The 23,187-nt window shown below is 38.4% G+C and overlaps 1 protein-coding gene across 2 annotated transcripts; it reads left to right on the forward strand.

The window, feature by feature from the left end:
* Positions 1 to 944: 944 nt before the first annotated feature.
* dhx37 (DEAH (Asp-Glu-Ala-His) box polypeptide 37) lies at positions 945 to 20,500 on the forward strand. 2 transcript variants are annotated; one of them, XM_036578832.1, is made up of 28 exons: positions 945 to 1,077; positions 1,844 to 1,958; positions 2,874 to 3,040; positions 4,076 to 4,188; positions 4,281 to 4,656; positions 6,215 to 6,363; positions 7,470 to 7,562; positions 7,657 to 7,753; positions 7,968 to 8,081; positions 8,508 to 8,609; positions 8,782 to 8,896; positions 9,225 to 9,323; positions 9,411 to 9,472; positions 9,565 to 9,709; positions 10,520 to 10,596; positions 10,781 to 11,013; positions 11,323 to 11,434; positions 12,229 to 12,335; positions 12,435 to 12,623; positions 13,136 to 13,260; positions 13,356 to 13,472; positions 14,102 to 14,274; positions 16,799 to 16,913; positions 17,310 to 17,447; positions 18,384 to 18,478; positions 18,603 to 18,676; positions 18,776 to 18,873; positions 19,755 to 20,500. In XM_036578832.1, exons 2-28 carry the CDS (start codon positions 1,853 to 1,855, stop codon positions 19,829 to 19,831), a joined length of 3,468 nt encoding a protein of 1,155 aa, XP_036434725.1. In that variant the 5' UTR covers positions 945 to 1,077; positions 1,844 to 1,852; the 3' UTR covers positions 19,832 to 20,500. The 2 variants fall into 2 exon arrangements, with proteins under 2 accessions (XP_036434725.1, XP_036434726.1); XM_036578833.1 differs by having other exon boundaries at positions 1,844 to 1,955; positions 19,755 to 20,499.
* The last annotated feature ends 2,687 nt before the right edge of the window (positions 20,501 to 23,187 follow it).

The following is a 23,187-nucleotide window of genomic DNA, read 5'->3' on the forward strand; positions in this document are numbered from 1 at the left end:
TTCTCTTTGCCTTACACTCTAGCTGCTCTCTTTCTCGCTCTGTTTTGCCAAAACTGGTTTATGTAACTTGTGTGTGGAAAAGTAATTCCCCACTTAGTTACTCCAACAAATAATTAACCAAATGTAGTTGATAACTGTGATTAGTTAAACTAGACACATCCAGGCTTGATTACTGCCAGCCCTGTTGAATCTTAACATCTTAAATAGAACCTTTCCAGCAATGTGAAGTAGACTAAGGGTCTTAACAAGCACCACACTATACTACGTTCAAAAGACATTCTGGAAGAGATGGAAAGAAAAGTTATTGAAACCTACCAAAGCCATTTTTAGAGCCCTGGGACTCCAGCGAACCACAGCGAGAGCCATTATCTACAAATGGAGAAAACTTTGAACAATGCTGAATGTTCCCAGAAGTGGCCGGACTACCAAAATTCCTTGAAGATTGCAGCAATGACTCACCCAGGAAGTCACAAACGAACCCAGAACATCTAAGGAACTGCAGGCCTCACTCACCTCATATAAGGTCAGCATTCCTGATTTCACCATTAGAAAGATACTAGGCAAAAATAAACTCTTAAAAAGATGGTTCTTCAAGGGTTCCTTAGTAAAGGCAATCCTTCTGTTTAGAACAAAGAGTCTAATATAGAACAATTTCACGCTTAAATGGTTCCTTGCATGTTGAAATAGTTCTTCAGATTGATGGAGAATGTGTTGTATATGGTTCAATATAGAACCTTTTAGAAAATGGGCCTGACCCAAAAAAAGTAATATTTCACTTTGATCACTGATGCCACAGCACTCTCCGGCTAACTCCAAAGTGGTTCAGTTTATCAGCCGTTTTAATTGTGTACGGTAAATTATTATAATATAATAATATGATTATAAACACGAGCCGCAGCGCCGTTTTTCACTGAAAAAAAGGGGAAGGAAAAGGAACCTTTCTGACTGCTGTGTACAGTAGTCGGTACCATTACGGTGGTGCACAGTATGCTGTTAACTACACGTGAGTTTTAATGGAAATGTGAATATCGGGAGTTGAAAAAGGATTATTCACGCATAAATCACGTTGTTTTTATCGTAAGTAAACGATTATTTATTTCTTTTAATTGTACACTGTTGGCGTTTTTAGTTCAAGAGAAAGAGCTGGTGAATTTGTTTTTGTCGTTAGCTTGCTTGCTAACCCCCGACTGCCCGTGTGTAAACACAGCTTTACCAAGAGAAAGTAGACATTATCAACTTTCAGCTTTAATTCCATTTTTACACTCTCTAACATGCTGTTTTCTGACTGAGATGTTTTAAAATTGACAGGTTAGTAGTAAACATGATAATTATAATATATTAGTAACTAATGTATTCCAGAGAAACTCTGAAATGATAACAGCAGAAGTAAAATTAGTCTAGCAATAAACTTGAGTAAAAGTACAAAAGTATCAGGTCAAAAACCTCCTGCGTGCTGAGTAACTTACAGACCTGCAGTGGACTTTTTTTTTAGTATATCCAGCATCTACCAGCATAAGAGCTGAAGTTAGGCTCTATGTTTTTTTTTGTTTTGTTTTTATGAACACTTGGTCTGAAATAAATTAGTAAAGCAATATACTACTAAAAATTAGAGTTGTGACCACAAAGAAGTACAGATACTATCACAAAGCATAATAGAATGAAATTAAACACAAATAAGGAATTAGTCACTGAATTTTAATGACTTCCATCATAAATACATAAGTAGAGGTAAGTATTATAATTCGAAAATACTCAGGAAAGTACAAATCTATTTATCTGATTTCATGTAACTGAGTTAACCTATGTTATTATTCATAAAATTTGTTTGTTGTGGTATTTGTAGTCTTCAGCGATGGGGAGATTGCGAAAGAAACACAACTGGAAAGGGAGGCAGCAGGATGAAGCTAAACCAGCACCTGCCACCCACAAGGAGACTGACGTTGTGGTGGAATTAGGTGGTAATAAAGTTTCATCTGATAGTTCATTTAATAAAGGTTAATTTCTTAAGTTATGACTGTCATGTATATATGTTAAGTGTTGCTTCACCTTGTTATTGAATCTTCTGTGACACAACACAGAAAAAAATTGCCTGCCTCATTTAGAAGTGTTACTAGGCTTATTAGGTACAGCATTGTCGGAACTGCAGTAGCACTAATGTGATAGTGTTATGTTAATGTTTGTTGTGTTAGTACGAGTGGATCAGACACAGCAGTGCTGCTGGAGTTTTTAAACACTATGTCCACTCACTGTCCACTCTATTAGATTCACCTACCTTGTTGGTCCACCTGGTAGATGTAAAGTCAGAGACAGTAGCTCATCTTTTGCTGCATAGTTTGTGTTAGTCATCCTCTAATCCTTCATCAGTGGTCAGTTTCTGCCCACATGTTGCTGTTCGCTGGATCTTTTTGGTTGGTGGACTATTCTCAGTCCAGCAGTGACATTGAGGTGTTTAAAAACTCCAGCTGCATGTCACTGCAGAGCTGAGAATGATCCAAATAATACCTGCTCTATGTTGGTCCTGTGGGGTCTTGACCAGATGTAAAGGGGCTTACAAATAATGCAGAGAAACAGATGGACTACAGTCTGTAATTGTGGAACTACAAAGTGCACCTAAATGGTAAGTGGACCTGATAAAGTGGACAATGAGTGTAGGTACCCATAAACCACTGAATATGTAAAGATATAGAACTTGTATGTCTACATAAATAAAATGGCAATAGTAGTGGTATATTTTGTGTGGTGCTGATGAACACATTTAAGTCAAGTGAATTCAGCGCACCATTTCTTTCAGGAGTAGACTCTGACAGACATGAGGTGTTAAACTGTAATCTGTTGAAGATGGCTAATGCATGAAAACTGTTTCTTTCTTGCAGACACAGCTGTTCTGAAAGGAGTGGATGAAAGCAATGCGCTGGTTCTCCCAGCCACCAAAACAAAGAAACAGAAGGTGGTGCAACCTGTCTGCAAGAAGAAACCTCTGACCAAGAAACAGAGGAAGAATCTAGAGAAAGTTCTGGAACAGAAAGAGAAGAAAGCTCGTGTATGTTGTGTGTTTGTATGTGTGTGCAAGAGAGAGTTCAGTGAACTTGCCACATTGACAGTACTGCTGATAATCATTCATGCAATTAGTGTAGTGTGAGAATATTGTAACGTTAGGATTTATGAATGTTGAATGAAGCAAATACAGAAACGATCACAGTTGCACACATGCAAAAGATCTGTGTGCACATGTGTGTACTGTAGATATCTCCATTTAAATACTTTATTCCATTTCTCATTGGAATTATGTCCAATTAAGACCTATTCTTACTACATGTGTGCTGTATCTAACAATATTTCCCTGCTGCCTTTGCCATCTCCTCCAGCATAGTCTGCAACACAGGTTGAGTTCTATTGTTTTTGGTAGTTGTAGTCCATCAGGTAATTTGAACATAATAGAACTAATCAAAATTTTTGTAAACAAAGGGTCTTGCGAAGTAATTAATGTCCAAAAGTTATTTAATTTGGGGTTGTGATGTTTTATATAAAGCCAGCAATGATTTGGGATTTTCAGCCTATAGTCGTCTCTAGATTTGAAAGCTCAGGCACCCCCTGCAGTGCTTAACACCCTTGCCGTCTTTAGACTGTATGTTTTCAAAGAATTAACTAATTACACCATTAAGCAGTTTTTTTTTGAGAATTAAATTAAAAATCACACATTCATTTAGAATTTTGTAAATGCAGCCATACATGCATTTGTGAGCTTCTGGTGGTGTGGCTTTCATTTCTCACTTGTTGATGTCCAAACTGCTACTTGAGTGCTAATAGAGCCTACTTGTGGAGAAGAATGAACAAATTCACAAAATCAGTATTAAAATTTACAAAAATGACACACTGTTTAACTTACTGGGATTAATAATTTGTAATATTATTATGGATTTATCTCAGTGCAGTATTTTCATTCGTGCAGCTTTTCTAGCACCAGTGTTGCCTTCTCAAATGTTTGTATACAGCCTACTGTATTTTTAGACTGTACTTTGTCTACATTTCCAAGAGTATGACTGTATGCTTTACTACGTTTTCTCTCTCCATTCAGCGAGCAGATGTCTTGAATAAACTGGCAGAAGTTCAGCTGCCAGAATCAGAAATGAAGCTGCTATACACAACCTCCAAACTGGGCACTGGAGACAAACTCTATCAGACTAAAAAGTAAGCACATCCACACAGACTGTTGTTGATGCTATTTTTCTCTCTGGATTCACCTGAAATTCTTAGAACTTTTTTAACTTCTCTATGTGTAGATCTCTGGATGAGACCCAGGAGGACAGTTCAGCTCCAGTCAAAATCAGCAGCCTGAGTGGTGCTAACAGAAAGAGGAAGAGGAGGAGAGAGGATGAAGGTGAGAGTGAAAGCGAAGTGGATTCTTCTAAGGAAGAAAAGAGTGGAGAATCAGACTCATCTGAAGAAGAAGAGGAGGATGAGACAGGAGAAGAGGTTTCAGAAAAAGCAAAACCTTCAGAAAAGGAGGCACAGCAAGAAGACGAGAAACTGAAAGCGGTGGAAGTAAAGGAGGAAAAGAAAGTGGAAAATGAAAAAGAATCAAAAACAGCTGTGAAAAAGAAAGAGGACTGTCAGCCGGCTGTATTCATTCCAGTGGACAGGCTGCCAGAGATACAAGTAAGAGAAAAGCTTTGTATTGGGTCATCAGACAAAAACAGTAACTGCCAAAACATCGGTGTTGATAATGCAAGTTTGAGGTATTTTTGAAAAAATTGTTTTATTGTGCTGCTCTGTTACTTAGTCCAGTGTTATCAGCAAATCAGCAATTGCTACTTTAGAACACTAAGTGGTGATGTAGGCCTTTTAACTTGCTAAAAGGGAAGGAAGAGAAATTCAGGCCATTCATCAAAACAAAACAAGTGGATCTCATCTTTAATTGGAGATGGCTGAAAGATTCATATCGTTTTTATGTCAATCACTAATTTGAAGTTTGAAGCAGTGCAATTTTAAAATCACAAGAGGTGTATTTTTATTATAGCCTATTCTGTCAACAACACTGTCTTAACAAGTTTTAAATAGATGAAACCCGATAACAAAGCTTGTAAACTGCCTTTAGATGAAGCAACCAAATGCCTATGTGGTGTGACATCACAAACACAACTGGCCGTCTGGTTTGCTGTTCATTGTTCAAGACTCAAACCAGAAAAAGTGGATGTGTTGGGCTTCTTGGGTAAGAAAAAAACAGGCCTAATTTAATAGTAAATAATCGCAATTTAGATCACAGTCACATAATTTTTTACAAACAAAGATGTTTTGCCCAAATCGTTCAGCCATATCTCCACATTTCCTTCTCCTGCATCCTTCCTTCTGTCTTAGCTCCTCCCTCTGAGGACGCTTGAAGGAGATGTGAGGATAAGATGACAAGACAGATGCCAAAAAAGTTTGCCAAATGTGATGCCCTTCACTCACTTGTCACTTTCATCCGCTGCCACTTGGCTTAAAGGATCTGTGAATATTAAACACTTGTATCCTGCTATCAGCTGACTTTTCACATGAGCTTCTGTTATTGCAATTCAGACACATCAACAGTTTCATTAACTTTCATCAACCTTTTACAGTACCATCCTTTTAATTGTAAAGTTAATCATGCAATAAAAACACTGGGTGGAAGTAGAGAAATTGCATCATGTATGTCATGTGCTGCAATGAAAGGACTTCCATATAGAATGCACCTGATGTGTCTTAAAGATGGCGGATTTTGAGGATTTTGATCGATTCCTGATTCGCTGGCTGGAGCACAGAGGAGAGAGAAGTAGAGGAGACATCAGTTAAGAGTTTTAAGATCCAGCCAACAACACAAACCAGCGGGACAGGAGACTTAGCTTGATACATATAAACATATTTTTGCTTTGAAAATGGGCAAAACATGTAATTTGACAGGGGATGTTCAAACTTTTGCATACAACTGTTTATTTAGACATTATATGCAAACATTACATTTACATTATTTATAGATATGTACATAGTCAGTTGTTTTTGCGTATTACACCAGAATAGACATTTTGTTTTCTACAATGTTTAAAGTACTATTGAAGCTGCAAATTGAGCATTAGAAAATGCATATAAAAATTATGATAATATCAAATGGTATTGAAAAATTTATTGTGATAACAGTTTTGTCTCAGCCCTAGTTTAGGTGTCTAAAACCCTAACTTTGTGTGTGTTTGTGCTGTAGGAGGCTCGTCTGAAGTTGCCGGTGCTGGCTGAGGAGCAGGTGATCATGGAGGCAGTCAGGGAGAATGAGTGTGTGGTGTTGTGTGGTGAGACAGGCAGTGGGAAAACTACACAGGTTCCACAGTTCCTTTACGAGGCTGGATATGCCAGGTATGCGTACTCACAGATTTATAGCGATTTGATACTGATAAAATTCAATATTATGCTATTTTCCAAATGTATCACAGTATTAGATGATATTTCAGTTTACATTGATAAAGTTAATGAACATAAGCATAGTGGGTAACATTGCTGCCCTCCACATGGCACACTGGGTTCCATTCTCTGTCCAGGCAAGCACTCTATGCTGTACCAATATGAGTTCTTGGGCAAGACTCCTAATGTTACAATTTCCTTCCATTTTAACACGACAGAATTGTAAGTCACTCTGGATAAAAGCGCCTCCCAAATTACAAATGTAAATATAAATGCGAAAAAAGTATTTATTTAATTTTTATGGAATTAAAAATCTGTTTTGCAGTTCTGACTGAGGTGCCGAATGTAAATGTGGCACCATTTAAGGTGGAACCGGGAAATTCGAAAGAGTAGCGACTTCATCTTCGCAACTTTTTTTAGTTTTTTTGACAGTCTCTCGTTGCAGATTTAGCTTGCAAGTAAACCAACAGCAGCGCTTATGAATGCGAATAACGCATCGTTGCTAGGTGACCTGCGGTCGGAGAATGCCAGTTCTCAGTCGTTGCAAAACAGGGCTTTCGCGCTATGTTGCACACGACCTGAAGATATTTTATTGACACAGCGATCCCCCCACTCTCTACAACGAGACCAAAACCTAAGTTATAAAATCACTAAAGAAAACAAGCAGGATGGCTGTAACGTGCCGCGTGGACATCCATTACTACTGGATCGTATTTCACCATAACTGCACATTTTATCGCAGATGAGTGGCAGCAGTGTCTCATGTGCTCCAAGCAATAGCAGTGAATGAGAGCCTTCTAGTTCACTTGCCACATCACTTCCATTTCATTTATTAATAAAAGATATTGGAAGTAAATTCATTATGAATCATTACAAATACTTTGCTTTAAAATTACCAAGTCCTCACACAGTGAGAAAATAGAAATCCTGTATAGAAAAAAAAGATGCATCGATAATCGTTTTATAATCGCATTGCAGCCCTCTGAATCGTAATCGAATCGAATTGTGAGGTGCCTAGAGATTCCCACCCCTCTCTCTCTCTCTCTCCCACTCTCTCTCAGTGCTGGTGGTATAATTGGTGTGACTGAACCCAGGAGAGTGGCAGCTGTCAGCATGTCTCACCGAGTCGCCAAAGAGATGAATCTCTCCACAGGGTATGTGCATTGATACTTTGATGCATTCTTGGTACCTACATCTTGACTATCTAACTAACTTTGTGTGTGTGTATGTGTGTGTGTGTGTTATCAGGGTGGTGTCCTATCAGATCAGATATGAGGGGAATGTCACAAAAGACACCAAGATCAAGTTCATGACTGATGGTGTCCTGCTGAAAGAGATTCAGAAGGTAATATGAGTGCACACTCACTCCTACACACCCACTTTACTGAGAGCCACCCAAATAATTTACATATGTATATTTACATTTACATTTCTTTTTTTCTTTTTCTGGAATATTTCATTAAATAAAAAGAATACTGAAATGAGTTTGGATATTTATCCTGGCCCACACCTTGGTTTCTCTTCAGAGCTTAATTATGTTTGTGTTTGTGTGTGTTCAGGACTTTTTGTTGCAGAAGTACAGTGTGATCATAATTGATGAGGCTCATGAGCGCAGTGTGTACACAGACATCCTCATTGGCCTGCTTTCACGCATCGTACCACTCCGCAACAAGGTAACACACATATTGTGACCACCGCATGACCTCTTAAGAATCCTGCCTACTCTTTCATTTTCTGCTTTACTGTTGTTTGATGGGAAATGGACACAGGGACTCAACCAGGGTACAGTTAGTTCTGGGTTCAGATTCGTAACCATACTGTGCTGTTCTGCTGTGCTGTTTTTCCTGGTGGAAAAAAAACCTGAAAAGCCTCTAAAACTTATTTCTGATGTACCACCAAATCAGTAATAATATTAAACAGTAATATATCATGTTTCACCTCCCCCTGCCACAACCCCCACCTATCACTGAGAGAAAAGGCTCAGCTAGCTCAGAGACCCTCTCTGATACTGTGCGTCACTTAGACATCATAGAAGGAAACACAGTATGCTTTACATTTCATGTTTACTTTAGTGTGTTTGTGCATGTTAAATCCTACAGAAAAGTTTGCCTATGAAGCTGCTGATCATGTCAGCTACACTGCGCGTGGAGGACTTCACTGAAAACAAGAGACTCTTCCGCACTCCTCCTCCAGTCATCTCGGTCTGATCCCTCTCTTCCTTCTCTTTTCCATTCATCTTTAGTAGAGATTTAGAAACCACAGTCATGTTTTGCTGACTATTTAGTTATTCACATAACTATCCTATATATATATTTTATCCTGTACCTTAGTAAGAGAAGCTCTTTAAAGGCCCAACTACGTCTGCTTGTATAGGTGGAAGCTCGTCAGTTCCCAGTCACAGTTCACTTTAATAAACACACACCGATGGAAGATTACACAGGAGAGGCCTTCCGCAAAACCTGCAAGATTCACCGCATGCTACCTCCAGGTCAGACAAACATATGATTTTTTATCGCACCAAATACTAGTAGCATGCAGTTGCCGGCTTGGAGGTTTGCCACAGTTTTTGAGACAGAATTAATCTTGACACCATTGCAGTCCAAGTAAATTTTCTACTACTACAGATTGGTACCTTGCCAGCATTTTCTCATGTGTTTATTACCAAAAAGAAAAGAAAGAGAAAAAAGTGAACCGCAGGAGGAAAAATACAATATGTAAGATATATTTAATTTATTTTAGGTCACATTTGGAAACCATGACACATGTACGCATGGATAATTTCCTCAGTTACAGACTGAATCTCTCTTGTGCTCTAGGCGGTATCCTGGTGTTTCTGACTGGTCAGGCAGAGGTGCACTCTGTGTGCCGGAGACTGAGGAAAGCTTTTCCCTACAGAGCCAGCGTACAACACACTGGTCAGTACACACACGCGCACACACACACGCACACTAACTATTGCTAACAAAATCCTATAACAAGTCTTTGTGTACTTATTGTTACAGATGCAGAGGACACATCAGAGGAGCTCAGGAAGTTTAAGAAAGCAAAAAAGAAGAAAACAGTGGTATTGATTGTTATTTATCACTCATTCCTCTGTAGATTACTCACTCCTCTGTTGTTCTCTCTAACAGATCTCTCCTTCTCCCTCTCTGTCAGTCTCTTCCAAGGATAGATCTGGATAACTACTCTGCTCTGCCTGTGGATGAGGGCGATGAGGATCGGCAGGCTGGCATCGATGATGATGACGCTGAGGAAGGTTCAGACCTGGACCTGGATTTAGGCGATCACCCAGAGGACACTGGTTAGATTTTAATCAACTGTTCCGTACGGTTTTCCCTCGGACTCTGTACTGAGGTTGCACTATGGACAGAATACTTGTGTTATAATTATATTGTGATTATGATCCCTGTCCGAACAAAATCTTATATCTCCAAAATGATAACTTTACGTTAGATGGAAATTTCTCAGTAATGTTAAAAGATTTTATTTCAAGCAATTTTAACCATTTTTATTTGTCTGTTTGTTATATAATAATATAGGGCAGCTGGTATTTTGTTTAATCTGTTTATTTATGTCAAAAAAATAAAATGAAGATACAACATTTTTTGTTCAAGCACGATGTTATATTGCTGTGTACTGTGATTGCGATATGCATTATGGTAAATTCAAAAGGCATAGGTGAACTATGTAACATGGTTAAAATGCCCAAAATAATTTACTTTTGTTTGATTTTGTGAATACTGAACCAAGTTAAACAATAAAATGGAAACAGAAAATGAAACCAAAAACGTTCTGAAGCTTAGCCATCCAGATGTGGACTTCACCTCTCTTGTGATCATTTTAAGCATGCAGTGCACCATAGGTTATACATAGTTTCTGCATCTCCATTATAGTGTGCTGGTTCACCGAAGCAATACAAGTAAAATTAGTCAGTGCATATGTGTGCAATACAAAAAATACAAATGCAGCTGCCTGATTTAAGAGCTTTCCAAACCTGCTGTTTTATGTTATGTCTAGCCTATGCAGAAGATTGAATTAACTGTCAATATATTATGTAGCCATACTCTACTGAAATGTATAACTGGAATATGTGTGTGTTTTTGACTTTTAGAGGAGAAGGCTGATCCCTCTATTCCGCTGTATGTGCTGCCTCTGTACTCACTCCTGGCACCTGAACAGCAAGCTAAAGTACTTTATTTCTCCTGTTTGTTTAGTTCAATGTGCAATATTGATATTTCTTACTACTTTCTTCTTGTTTTATTTCTAAAAAGGTTTTGCAGAATTGTGATCACATTCTAGCTTCATCTGTGCCGCTCTTTTCAGCCTCATTAATCTGTGCTCTGTGCCTGTTGGTGTGTGTATGTGTGTACAGGTGTTTCGTCCTCCTCCTCCAGGAGCTCGTTTGTGTGTGGTTGCCACCAATGTGGCCGAGACATCTCTCACTATCCCTGGTATTAAGTACGTGGTGGACTGTGGCCGGGTGAAGAAGAGATTCTACGACCGAGTGACGGGAGTCTCCTCATTTAAGGTCACCTGGATTTCACAGGCCTCAGCCAATCAGAGAGCTGGGAGGGCGGGAAGAACAGAGCCGGGACACTGCTATAGGTTAAATATTTATTTACATTTACATTTATGCATTTGGCAGAGGGTCTTAGCCAGCACGACTTACAATTCAGTCATGTAACAGAGGCAAAGCGTAGCATGGTGTAGTTGCCAGGCCAGGGAATCAAACCCCAGTCTGCTATGTAAATGGCAGCAGTATTACCCACAATGCTTTACCACCTGTGTATTCCTCGGTGTACATCTGTTTCTTAAAAGAGGAAAAGCTGGTAGGTGGTTGCTTATTGAAATATCAGTTTTAATCTGGTTGTGGTTGGTAATGAATGCATGTGTGTTTATATTTTCTGCATGTAGGCTGTACTCCTCTGCAGTATTTAGTGATTTTAGCTTGTTCTCTGAGGCTGAGATTACCCGCCGACCAGTTGAAGACCTTGTCCTTCAGATGAAAGATCTCAACATTGAGAAGGTTTGTGGAGAGTTTCGTACTTCATTCTGTTCATTTCTTTCTACATGCCTTTGTGTAATTAATCAAGATTAATTATGTTTGTCCTCAAATTTGACTCAAAATAAATATTTTCTTTCCTTTTAATAAGCAGTGCATTTCGTTACAGCTATGTGAGTGAACAAAATAAGCTTAAACTTTGAGTAATTCAGTAAATCAAATACGTAATTTTTATTATGCAAATGTGAACCTGAATCAAAAATAATAAGAAAATGACCTAATTTATATGCAGTTAACACAGTTTCCAATTCACCGACACCCAGTGAGCGCAACAGCGGCTGCACGTTCCAACTAATGAGTGGATAGGTCTCTCACACTTTTCAGTGTCCAGTTCAGTGTAGTCTGCCAGATTACTGATATTGCTGGCATCAATGGCGTGTTTTGTTTTTAAATGGTAATTCAAATTTCAAACAAATTTATTTTGTTGATAAACAAAAATTCACAGCATGGCAGTAACTATTTGGTTTTATTAAGAAAGCCATTAATAGTACGTTTCATACAAAAGCTGCACTATGGTGCAAAGGGTCAAACAAGGTGTAAATTAATCATATTAATGCATTATTACTTGTTAATTTTTAACCCTTAATCTGAATCCAAATTATTTGTTTTACATTTAAGTAGGCATTCAAATAAGGCGTTTGTAGTTTGTATGTTTGTAAATGGCCATCATTACTTAATATCACCCTCAAACAATTAGTTCATCTCTGCATGCTTTTGCTATAAAAGGCTACTCCTTTCAGTATGTGGTGTGTTTTTAGGTTGTGAACTTTCCGTTCCCGACCCCTCCTTCATCTGAGGCACTGGTGTCTGCTGAGCAGCTGCTGGTCTCTCTAGGAGCTCTGGAGGAACCTCCTCGGCAAGGACGGTATGATCCTTGTCTTTCTCTTCTTCTTTCATTAATCACTCTCTTCACCTCCCCTTTTGTCTTTTCAGTTGCTTTATTAAGTATATCCTTCTCTCTCAGGATGGTGGATATGGAGAGGGCTCGTCTGTCTTGCCCTATAACCCCTCTGGGTCGTGCAATGGCGGCATTTCCCGTTGCACCGCGCTATGCTAAAATGCTAGCTCTGGGTCGCCAGCAGGGCTGCATGCCCTATGTCATTACTATAGTGGCAGCCATGACTGTCAGAGAGATCTTTGAGGAACTGGACAGGTGAGCAAACAGCCTTTTAAGTTCCATACTGTTGCTGTCCCTAGAAAACCTCATAACCCCTTTAAAAGTAACCAGCTTTTACATCATTAGAACAGTTTATGATAGAGTTGGCGTAACACATTGTTTTCTGAAATCATCTTTAATGTGAGTTGATACAGATCCAATGTTTTTCGCTTCAAAATTACTGTACATTAAAATGAGCTATTTTACTTGAAGTATTTCATTTAAGATGGCAATCCAAAAAAGTGTGTTATGCTCAAATTACTCAAACACCCTCTACCCCACAATAGGACTACAGAGATAACAGCATCACATCGCACAATGTGAATGTGTGTTCTATTAACATATGTAAAAAATCTTTTTTTTCCATCTTGTGTAAAAACCTGTTTAAGAGAAGTGAGGTTTTCATTACGACAGTAAGAACATGTGAAATGGTTATGTGGAGTTTAATTTTAAAATTTTAAAATGTAACTATCCCTCTGTCGTTCTCTCGCTCGCCCTGTCTCCATCAGGCAGACGAGTAGTGAGGAGGAGAGCAGTAAGCTGGCTGGGAGAAAGGCTCGTTTTGCTCAGATGAGGAGGCTGTGGGCAGGGCAGGGTCCATCTCTACTGCTTGGAGACCTCATGGTGATGCTAGGTAAATCACAAAAAAACCCACTTGCATACACACATGTAAAATAAAGTATAAATATGCTACTGTATTTTCCAATGTGTTGTGTAATTGCTATGTAGGTGCCGTAGGGGCGTGTGAGTTTGCTGGCTGCACGCCAAGCTTTTGTGAGGAGAATGGCCTTCGCTACAAAGCCATGCTGGAGATACGAAGGTTGCGGGGGCAGCTTACTAATGCAGGTGAACAAACACACCCACACACAAAAGAGCTGTCAAAGTTGCACAAATGTGTTATTCAAATTTCCTTTCCATAAAACAGTTAATGTTTGACATATTTGAATGTGATCTGTTTTATAAAGCGTTACACTGAAATGCCAGCAAAGCAGATTCATGACAAACTTTTCGTACCTGCTTAGTAGTGATGGTGTTTCACTTTATTTCTTTTGCATGTCTAAATCAGTCATCTAACACAGTTTGTAAGATAGCAGTAAATGAGAGTAAATTTGTATTCACAAAAACAAACATAACCTCGCAACAACCTTCCTGCAAACTAATTCACAGCAATATGACTATTCTGTTCTCACTTCTGTTGATTGTTAAAGACACTTTCAGTATGTTCAGCACACAGTATTCTGCTCTGATTCAGCAATGATACTCCATGGGTGGATGTTGAGATACAGAAGGTGAAATGGGCAATAATTTAGCCTTTATTTCAGACAGTGCTGTTCTTTGATACTCCAATTACATTTACTTACATTCAAGTAGTGCATTCTGTCCTGACAACTACTAGCTTAGTTTAAGCTTCTTACTAGCAAGTTTAAGCTTTTTGTTATATGTGAGTGAATTGTTTCTCTCTCTCTACCCCTCAGTGAACGCTGTGTGTTCTGACGCGGGGGTTTGTGTGGACGGCAAAATGGCGCCCCCTACTGAATCTCAGGTGGTGTGTTTGAGGCAGATTGTTCTGGCAGGCTTGGGCGATCATCTGGCCAGAAGAGTACAGGCTGAGGAGATACTGGATCCAAAATGGAGAAATGGCTACAAGGTGACCAAATGCACAGTCGTTAACAGTCTTCCAGCATTTACTGAAACTGGAGATGAGAGGATATACTTGATTGCTAAACACAGTTAACTTAAGCTGATAAAAACTCTTCTGCATGCTTATTGTCTTCTTCAGCATGTTGGCGCCTCATTCTAATAAAATGTGTTTGTCCTGTAAAATTTGCTGCTGTAAAGAAGAGAACCTCTTTTCTGATTTTCCACTTGAAATAACGTCCATTTGACTTCAAAAAACATCTACTTTGACAACCAGAGTGTGTTGTTTTTGTGTGACGTGTAAAGGCAGAAGATTTTCAAAATGGGGCAACAACAAAATTGCACTCTTAGGAAGCAAAGTGGCTCCCAGGGCTGACTAACGTTTAAGTGCTTTAAAGAACACTTTCAAAGATGCGATGCCATGAAAGTCACACCTTTTAGGTCCGGCTAATATATCTTGCTCCAAAAGACTCATCACAGCATGCAGAGTGGGTAGTTACTTATAAACCTGTCTTCCATCGGCCAGATTAAAACTAGTACACACAGATGTGCAAATGGCCAACAGGGCTGTCAAAATAAAATGTAACATTAAAATATTAGTTGAATTCAATAAAAATGCACATATAAACATGGACAACATCCATTGAAGTGTTTAAAGCTATCTTTGCGGCTCCTAGTGTGTTCTAGGCCAGTTAGTTACTAACATTATTACAGTTGATGACTACCAAATGTAAGGAAGAGCATGCCATTGCTGACCATAAACAAACAAAACAATTTTGGCTTTATTTTGAATTGTTTGGGGTTTTACATTCTGAGGCGATATTTGCAAATGTTGGACAGGTTTTTACCAGCCAGGTCATTTTGAACGGGGCAGTAAATGTTTCTTTTATAAACTGAATAATCATACAAGGCAAAAATACATTCTCATGTGAGGTAACCCACTTATCTGCTTCAGATGACAGACTTTTCTGACAAGTTAACGCTCCGAATGTAGATGCTTTGTAGAGTGCTAAGCTCATAATAATCTAATGTTTATAAGGTAGGAAAGTATGCTGGTAGTTTAGCTGAGTGGCTGTGCTGCTCCGCAGTTAGTACAGCTGCCCGCCTCAGTTACAGGCCTTTACTCTCACTACAGTTGGTGTGCTCGCGCTTTCAGTACAGCCACTATCTAGCTTATAATGACTGCGTGATGTCACTAGCATGGGGATTTTATGGAAAAGTCTTTCTGAAAGACACATCAGAGTAGGCCTATGTATCTTTTTTACAACCATCTTGCAAGTCGCAACCCTGGGCTGAGAATCAGAGTGCGCTTTAGGGGACGCTTGACAATTTATGCAGAGAGTCCCCTGGTGGATTTAGGAGACATAAAATTCTCTTAGAAATATGGGGCTGGATACACAAAAATAACAGACAAACAGTAAGATGTTTATTAGAATGCTCTTAAATGCAAAAAAAAGTTAAGAATTCCTCAAATGTTGTCTTAAGAAGTCTTAATTATTTTCTTGAGAAAATGTCAGTTGTTTTTGTATGGAGGCTGTAGGTTAATTGTCATGTAGACTTTCAGTGTTGTGTTATATGCTTACAGACTATCAAAATTTAAAGCTTATTTCCGTTATCCTGTTACTCAGTTTTATCACATCAGCCCACAAGGACTGCAAAAAGAAGGCAAAACAAAATCAAACCAAATGTTCACAAAAATTTGCAAACAAGAGCTAGAAGTGATGGTACACAGCCAACAGGAAAAATCTTCCTTGGTTTGTTTTAACAATTATATTCTCAATAGTTTAGGAGGTTTACGCTGTCAGTTTTTACAGCCTATAACAAGTGTGAGACTGTCATAGGGTTAAGGAAAAAAAGAGAAAAGGTTAAGAAATTTAACAACATATTCTTTCTAGAATGCCTTTTATTTTTATAATTGTTCTTACGAGAAAAGTTAAGAAAGAAATGAGGAAAATTCTTAAGAAGCTTTTTGAAGAAGAATAATTTATCTCAACTTCCTTCCTAAGAAACTATTTTTAGCTTTAGCTTTAAAAAAGCTACATTTAGAGCACATCTAAGATCTTGTATGCAGCATAACAGCTAAACGCTGCTTTATCTTGTTTAGTTTGGGCTCTAGGCCTTACTAGCCGACCTGTTTCCATGGATCCAAGAGACCTACTCGGTTTATATTCTTTAAACATTTTAGATGTATTCTGGGTCTTAACCCTTCAGTGATATATAGACTAGTAGCAGTACTTTAAAATCTATTCTGTTACTAAATGGAAGCCAGTGTAAAGATTTTTGAACTGGAGTAATGTGCTCTGTCCTCTTGGTCCTGGTTAAAACTCTCACAGCAGCATTCTGAATGAGCTGTAGCTGTTTAATAGTCTTTTTGGGAAGTCCAGTTAAGAGACCATTACTGTAGTCCACGCTGCTGGAGATGAAAGCATGGATGAGTCTCTGTAGGCTCAAATAAGATTTCCTTGCTTCAGATACTTTTGTGAACTTGGCCTCTGGCTTGAATGTAATGTTCTTGTGTATGGCTTGTTGTGTAGACCCCCCTGCTGGATGATCCTGTATTTATCCACCCTTCCTCTGCCCTCCACAAAACACTGCCTGAGTTTGTTGTCTACCAGGAGGTCATGGAGACCACCAAGATGTACATGAAAGGTGTGTGTGAGAGATGGCATTTGAGCATTTATGCGTAATTACAGTTGTGAGAAAAAAGCTTGAAGTTTTCCTATTTCTTGATTGGTTTTCATTTTGAGAAGACTAAAGGAAGCCTTTAATCTACAATAACTGGCCTTGTTGTAGATTAAAGCTGTAGAAAACGGCTCTGCTCTTGAAGAGTGGTCTGAATCCCTACTTGAAATTTGTTTCAAAACGTGTACAACAGCATTCCAAGAAGGAATGAGGTGTCCCTGATGACAAAATAGTCACACTTGGTTTATCACAAATTGTTTCATTATTTTGTCATCTATATTACAGATAAATATGTACATAGCAAATGCTATTGTGCTACAGGCTGATGTGTGATTATGTTTGCATTTTCAACATGGCTTGTAGGTGTGTGTGCCGTGCAACCTGATTGGATTCCAAAGCTCATCCCACAGTATTGTCACTTCAGCGGACCAGAGCAAAACCCCGCCCCCTGGTATTGCCCACTCAGTGGCAGAGTGAAGTGTCAACAGCGGAGCACCTTCTGTAAGACTCCTCAAACTTTCTCTGGACTTTCATAGCGCTGTTGATTCTTCCAGTCGATTGTTATTGTGTATGAACTAGGGCTGAATGACTTAAGGGAAGGATATTATATTGTAAAGATGTTATAATATAATATTTTAGGGTTGAGATTAATCTTTCAATATTTGAAAAACAGTGAAGAAGTAAATAAAATTATCCAAATAAACTAATTGAACTGTTTAAATAACCAAAAGGACTTAATTATCACTCCAGCAGTGGAAAGAGTGTGGTTAGAAGGGGCTTTAGGGCAGTAGTTTAATATACTGATTAGGGTGCTGTGATACGGACATGATAGCGTATTGCAGTTATATGCAATGTACTTTACAATGTATTGAAAAGTCAAAAATGTATTACATTTTTTAATTATTTACGTTTGTTGGATCATATGAATACCTTGATTCATCCCAACACCCAAAGAACATCTGTGATAGGTCAGGATGCTCAGAGCACACAATAAAACAATCAGTGATTGGACAGAGGTGCATTTTCTTATTGCACATTTATCAGTATTGCGAATGCCAGTGGCACAGTAACAATTAAGGCTGCGTTCAGAAGTCTGAACCATGAGAAATCCGCCTGTGACAAGTTTTGCAAAGCGGAGAAGGAGTTGAATGGATCTTTATGGGCGGAGCCATGTGCGGGAGGTTCAGCACTATGTCACACTGTGGATAGACTCAAGAAACTAGCATTTATTTCACTTCTTTTTGGAGGAAAAAAGCTTTGAGTTGAATATTTTTAAGTCATAAATGAGAGTAAATGTGTTCTACTATTCAGTTCGCTCTCTGCTTCAGTTTGACACATGATGAGCAGCATTTTCTGCTTAAGTTGAACATTTTTCAACTATGTCCACAAATATCCAAACTTTAGATTAACTTGTTCTATGTGTATGTATTTTCACAGTTAGAATTGGTTGGAAGCTTCCTGCCATAGAAATGGATCATCCAGAAGGTAGTGAGCGCTACAAACTGTTTGCCAGGTTTCTGCTGGAGGGACAGGTATGTGCTTCTGGTTGTCCGTATATTGACAATTTGTTATTAGAAGAGCAAAAGAGTTAACAGTGAAGTTGGCAGTACAGAGGAGGCTTGTACCAAGAACTTATATTCTGGATGAATGTTTCAGGTTTGTCCCAGGTTGCAGCAGTACAGTACACATTTACTGTCTAGCCCCTCGACCATGCTGAAGACTTGGGCCAAGTAAGGACACGATGCGTAGAAATAAATGTTATATTTGTCATTGTATGTGTATAGCAAGAAATAGGTTGTGTTGTTTGACCTTTTTTACATGTATTTTAGGCTGCAACCTCGCACTGAAGCTCTGTTGGGAGCACTGGTGTCTGAGAAAGTCAACAACAGAGATGCCTTAGAAGCTGCATGGAAGAAAAATGGAAAATGTAAGTATGGCCAGAATTTTTTTGGGACTGATTTTGATTGCTTTTCTGTTTTGTCGATGTAAGTTAAATGTGAACTGTGTTGATTGTGGTGACCCTGCCATTCGATTTTCTAAATAGCTTAAGAAAGGGTGTAGAAGTTTTTGTTTGTTCCATGAAAATATACTCAGATCTAGTAATCAGCAATTAAAGGGATCAGTGTGCTTTACAGTGCCCTTAAAATGGCAGGTAGAGACCCCTGATCTTGACTGTAAGAGCCTAAAATTAAATATGTAAACTTCTAAAAGGTAGAATAAAAGAATAAATTCTAAATATTGACTGCTGTATCAGCAAAAATATTGCCTCAAGGGTGAAACTCAATAGCAGTACCCCTGCCTGTTTAACTATATGACAGCAATAACAGGCTGATCTGGTGTTTTTTAAACACCATCATGCTTAAAGAAACAAAAACATGATATTAACCACAAAATTTTCATATCGGTTGGGCCCAACTGAAAAACGCACTGTAAAATAGTACCTTTAATTAAATTCACATTACATACCTATTTAAATGTACTGTAATACATTTAAATAATTAGATACTGTAATTCCACAATTATTTAAATGTAATTACAGTACATTTCTGTTGCATAATTTGATTACATTTATGTTCAGTGTATATTGTGAATAGATTGTATGAATTAAAAGTCTAGAATGGACAGTATTGGTAGAATATTTGCACTTTTAAAAATTTCGTTGATCATTGAGTGAGTATAGTTATAGAAAGTTACACCATGTTTTTGTCATCACCAGTGATAACTTTGACTTCTAAGGGTTAAATGGGGAATGTGCATTTGCGTTAAAAAAAGGTGTGGAAAAACTCATATTTTCATCTCTTTTTACAGATCTCCTGTCAGCATACTGTCGGTGGATTCCAGAGTCGCTTCACCAAGACGTCACGAAGAGCTGGCCCCCTATCTGACACACACACACACACACCCTGCCTAACCACCTGTCTCACCTTCACTCAAAACACATACTCTCACTCAAACTGGCCCTTTGAACTGTAAACAGAGCTGGTCTCAGAGGATTTATGTCTTTAACACCACAAGGCTTTTTAAAGACAGATTCTCCCTTGTCTCTGGTGGAATGGACCCAAGACCTTTTCTACATTTACCAGCTTTAAATAGTGTATTTATTTGTGGACTTACTGAAGATCACAGGAGAAATCTCTTGGAACTTAATCAGCATCTGGGCTGATCTTCTGTTTATACATGGGAAAATGTAGTGATTTAAATGTGCATATAATTTTGACAAACATATAACAATACATCAACACTATCGGCTAAAGTAAGCAAACTAGAAGAGAAAATAGTGTGGATGTTATGTTTTACCCATGTGGAAATGCTGTGCACATTTGAATCAAGTAAATTCAGTGAATTCTTTTTTTTTTTTCTTTTTTCAAATTTAGTCATGAATGAAAAGAGTCTCTACTGAAAATGAGAACTGGGGCTAATCTGGTTTAGTCTGTGTCTGGGACTAGACCTTAGGCTTTAAACGCTATGAGACATTCAGGGTCAGACTGGACACTTGGAACATCATCAGCTGTGCAACTTTTTGGGTTGTGAAACTACAAATAAATCCTTTTTTAAAAAAAAAAGTTATATTTGTCCTTTCTCTTGCACATGACAGAGCAAACTATTTTTTCTCTGTATGATGTGCTTAAGAGGTTTTCATTTTAAGATTTTTTTATTTTTGAAAAGCTCATTTGAACAAACGGCACATATTTAAAAGAAGGAACGTAGTTGGCATCATGCCCACATGAGTAACTCTGGTATTAAGGTTGTTTCTCGATGAGGAAAATGAATGGAGTTTCCAAAATCGTTGCTACCACACACTGTGGTGAACAAAAATGTTCTAAACATGATCCATTTTGCCCTAGACATTTTTTCTCTGAATGAGATGGATGGCGAATCCTCTGAATAACGAAGTCATTAAGGAGCCAAAATATGATGCATTGCTACATGTGAGCTAAGACGGCTGTACACTGAATTGATGGGCAACCTCACCAGAATACCCCACACAAACCAGTGTGGTTAAGTTGCTTTGGCAGTTTTGGGCTACAGTTTAAGCATCTGGTGCTGGTAACTGTTGAAATTTAACAGTAACATTATTTTCATGTGATGTTAACTGAAAAAAAAAACAGCAAGAACCAGCATGCATTCTATGCTGGTCTAAGTTGGTCTTATGCTGGGCTGGTGCTGGTTTTGATGTTCACCCATATCTGCACAGTGTTTCACAGTTTAATTCTGTTTAAAAGGCTAAAGAGAGGCTGGAAAAGGTCCTGTAAAATGAATCATCTGAATGACTTTTGTAATTAATTATTATGACTATTTTTGGCACATAAACCTACACAAATGTCATAAGTGCACCTCAGAGGAAAAAAATGAAAATGTACGGTAAGGACCATTTGAGGGCTAAATTTGTATGAATTTGCAGGAATTCTGGAACATTATTTATAAACAAGTAGCTTCTTCAAGAGCCAGTAGCTTCAGTTTCTGTCGGCTGCAGCCTGCAATTCCAAATCTAAGTGCTGCGTGTGTGTGATGGGAGGGAGAGTGAGACAAAAATCTCTCATTTTAAATGTCACCATTCATCACTGAGTGCAGTACAAGTGATAAGAGAATTGGTGGGGGTTCCTGTGAAAGACTGATCAGATTTGGAATAGTTCTAAACTTGTCCGGTGAGTTTCAGTATCAGGCGCTCCCGTGGCTGCTCTGGAAAGGCAGTGATGTGCTAATTGATACTGAAAAGGTCAGTTTTGCTGTATGTGTATGAGCATTCATGGCTTTTCCAAAGCACTGGCCAACTCTTTAGGACCATAGTGTAACAAAATTTGGTACTTTTTTCCATTAAGACTGACATAATTGCTGTTTGGAGGACTGTTATATAACCATGATGTAAATGAATGCTCAAGGGCTTCTGAGCTGCTGCAGGCCACTGTGTGAGTGGATCGCATGATTTATGAAGTGCCTGTTGATGGTCACATTAACATGGTGTTATTAGAGCTGACATGCCTTATTGATTAAATACGATTACTTGATCTTGAAAACTTGAAATCATTGATTTAGATGGACCTTCGCAAGTATTGGTAGTCAGTGGAACAACATCTTATTCTGGTCGCTTTGGACGAGTTCTGTTGGTGAAATTTTGACGCAATGTAAAGGCCAACTGCTGTTTTCAGATCATACAGAGAAAAATGAAAATGACAAAAATGGAGAAACAAGGTTTTGGTATGCCCTCTAATGCCCTCTAGTTTATATTTTTACTAGTTGTTAAATGCATGGGTGTTATTATACAGTCCATTTTTTAGTGTTTGAAAAAAAAAAAAAGATATCTCAATCGTCAAAATAATTGTTGACTTGTATAATCAATAATGGCAGCCCTGCATGTTACTGAGGCCTCACATTAGAAGTGCAAACCCCCAGGCTGTTGATGCAACAACTGTTCTTTCGCCTGAATACAAAAGAAGCAATTGCAGACTCCCAGTAGAGCTGATTCAGGACTGGTTAGGTGTGTGAAGGACTAAACTGCTCCACTCACACACACTCACACACACTTTCTCATCTGCCCTTTAACAGTTGAGTCACTTGGGTTGTACTGGATTGAGTGTTTAAAACTGCAGAACCTATATTCAGGAGTTTTAATGCAATGTTACACTAAACTACAGCCGGGGAATTCCTGATTGAAGCAGAATTGCACTACATATATATATATATATATATATATATATATATATATGTGTGTGTGTGTGTGTGTGTGTGTGTGTGTGTGTGTGTGTGTGTGTATTTATTTATTTTTTTCAAAAAAGAACGTACTGAGTCAGAATTGTTCACAGTGGTGGTGATAGGAACCAGACGGCCCAAGTGTTAAAGGGCGCCTTAACCCGTCACCGAAAGTTATTACATGAAATGGTTGCGAATACACTGATACCTGAGACAATAAAATAAAAGTAAAAGATAAGGTTTTAGCCTAAAACATTTTTTTAAAACTATTGATGGTGATGAGGTACAGTCAGGGCGTCGTAAGGCAAAAAAATCCCCAAAATAACGTTTTTATTTTTTCAGATTTACCGCTATTTTACTCTTATCAGTATTACATAGAAACACTCACGTGTGTAGTTTCACTAGTCGTTTTGGACAGGTATTTGAGTTGGAGACACCCTGGCTCGTGTCACCACTACTCTAAATAAATCTCACCCAATAAGTTTCTCTACAAACATTTCACATTAAACTACTGTGAATAGCCCCATGTGCATCTCAACGGTTAAATTATGCA

Source organism: Colossoma macropomum, unplaced genomic scaffold, assembly GCF_904425465.1.
Source record: "Colossoma macropomum unplaced genomic scaffold, Colossoma_macropomum, whole genome shotgun sequence".
Taxonomy (NCBI): domain Eukaryota; kingdom Metazoa; phylum Chordata; class Actinopteri; order Characiformes; family Serrasalmidae; genus Colossoma; species Colossoma macropomum.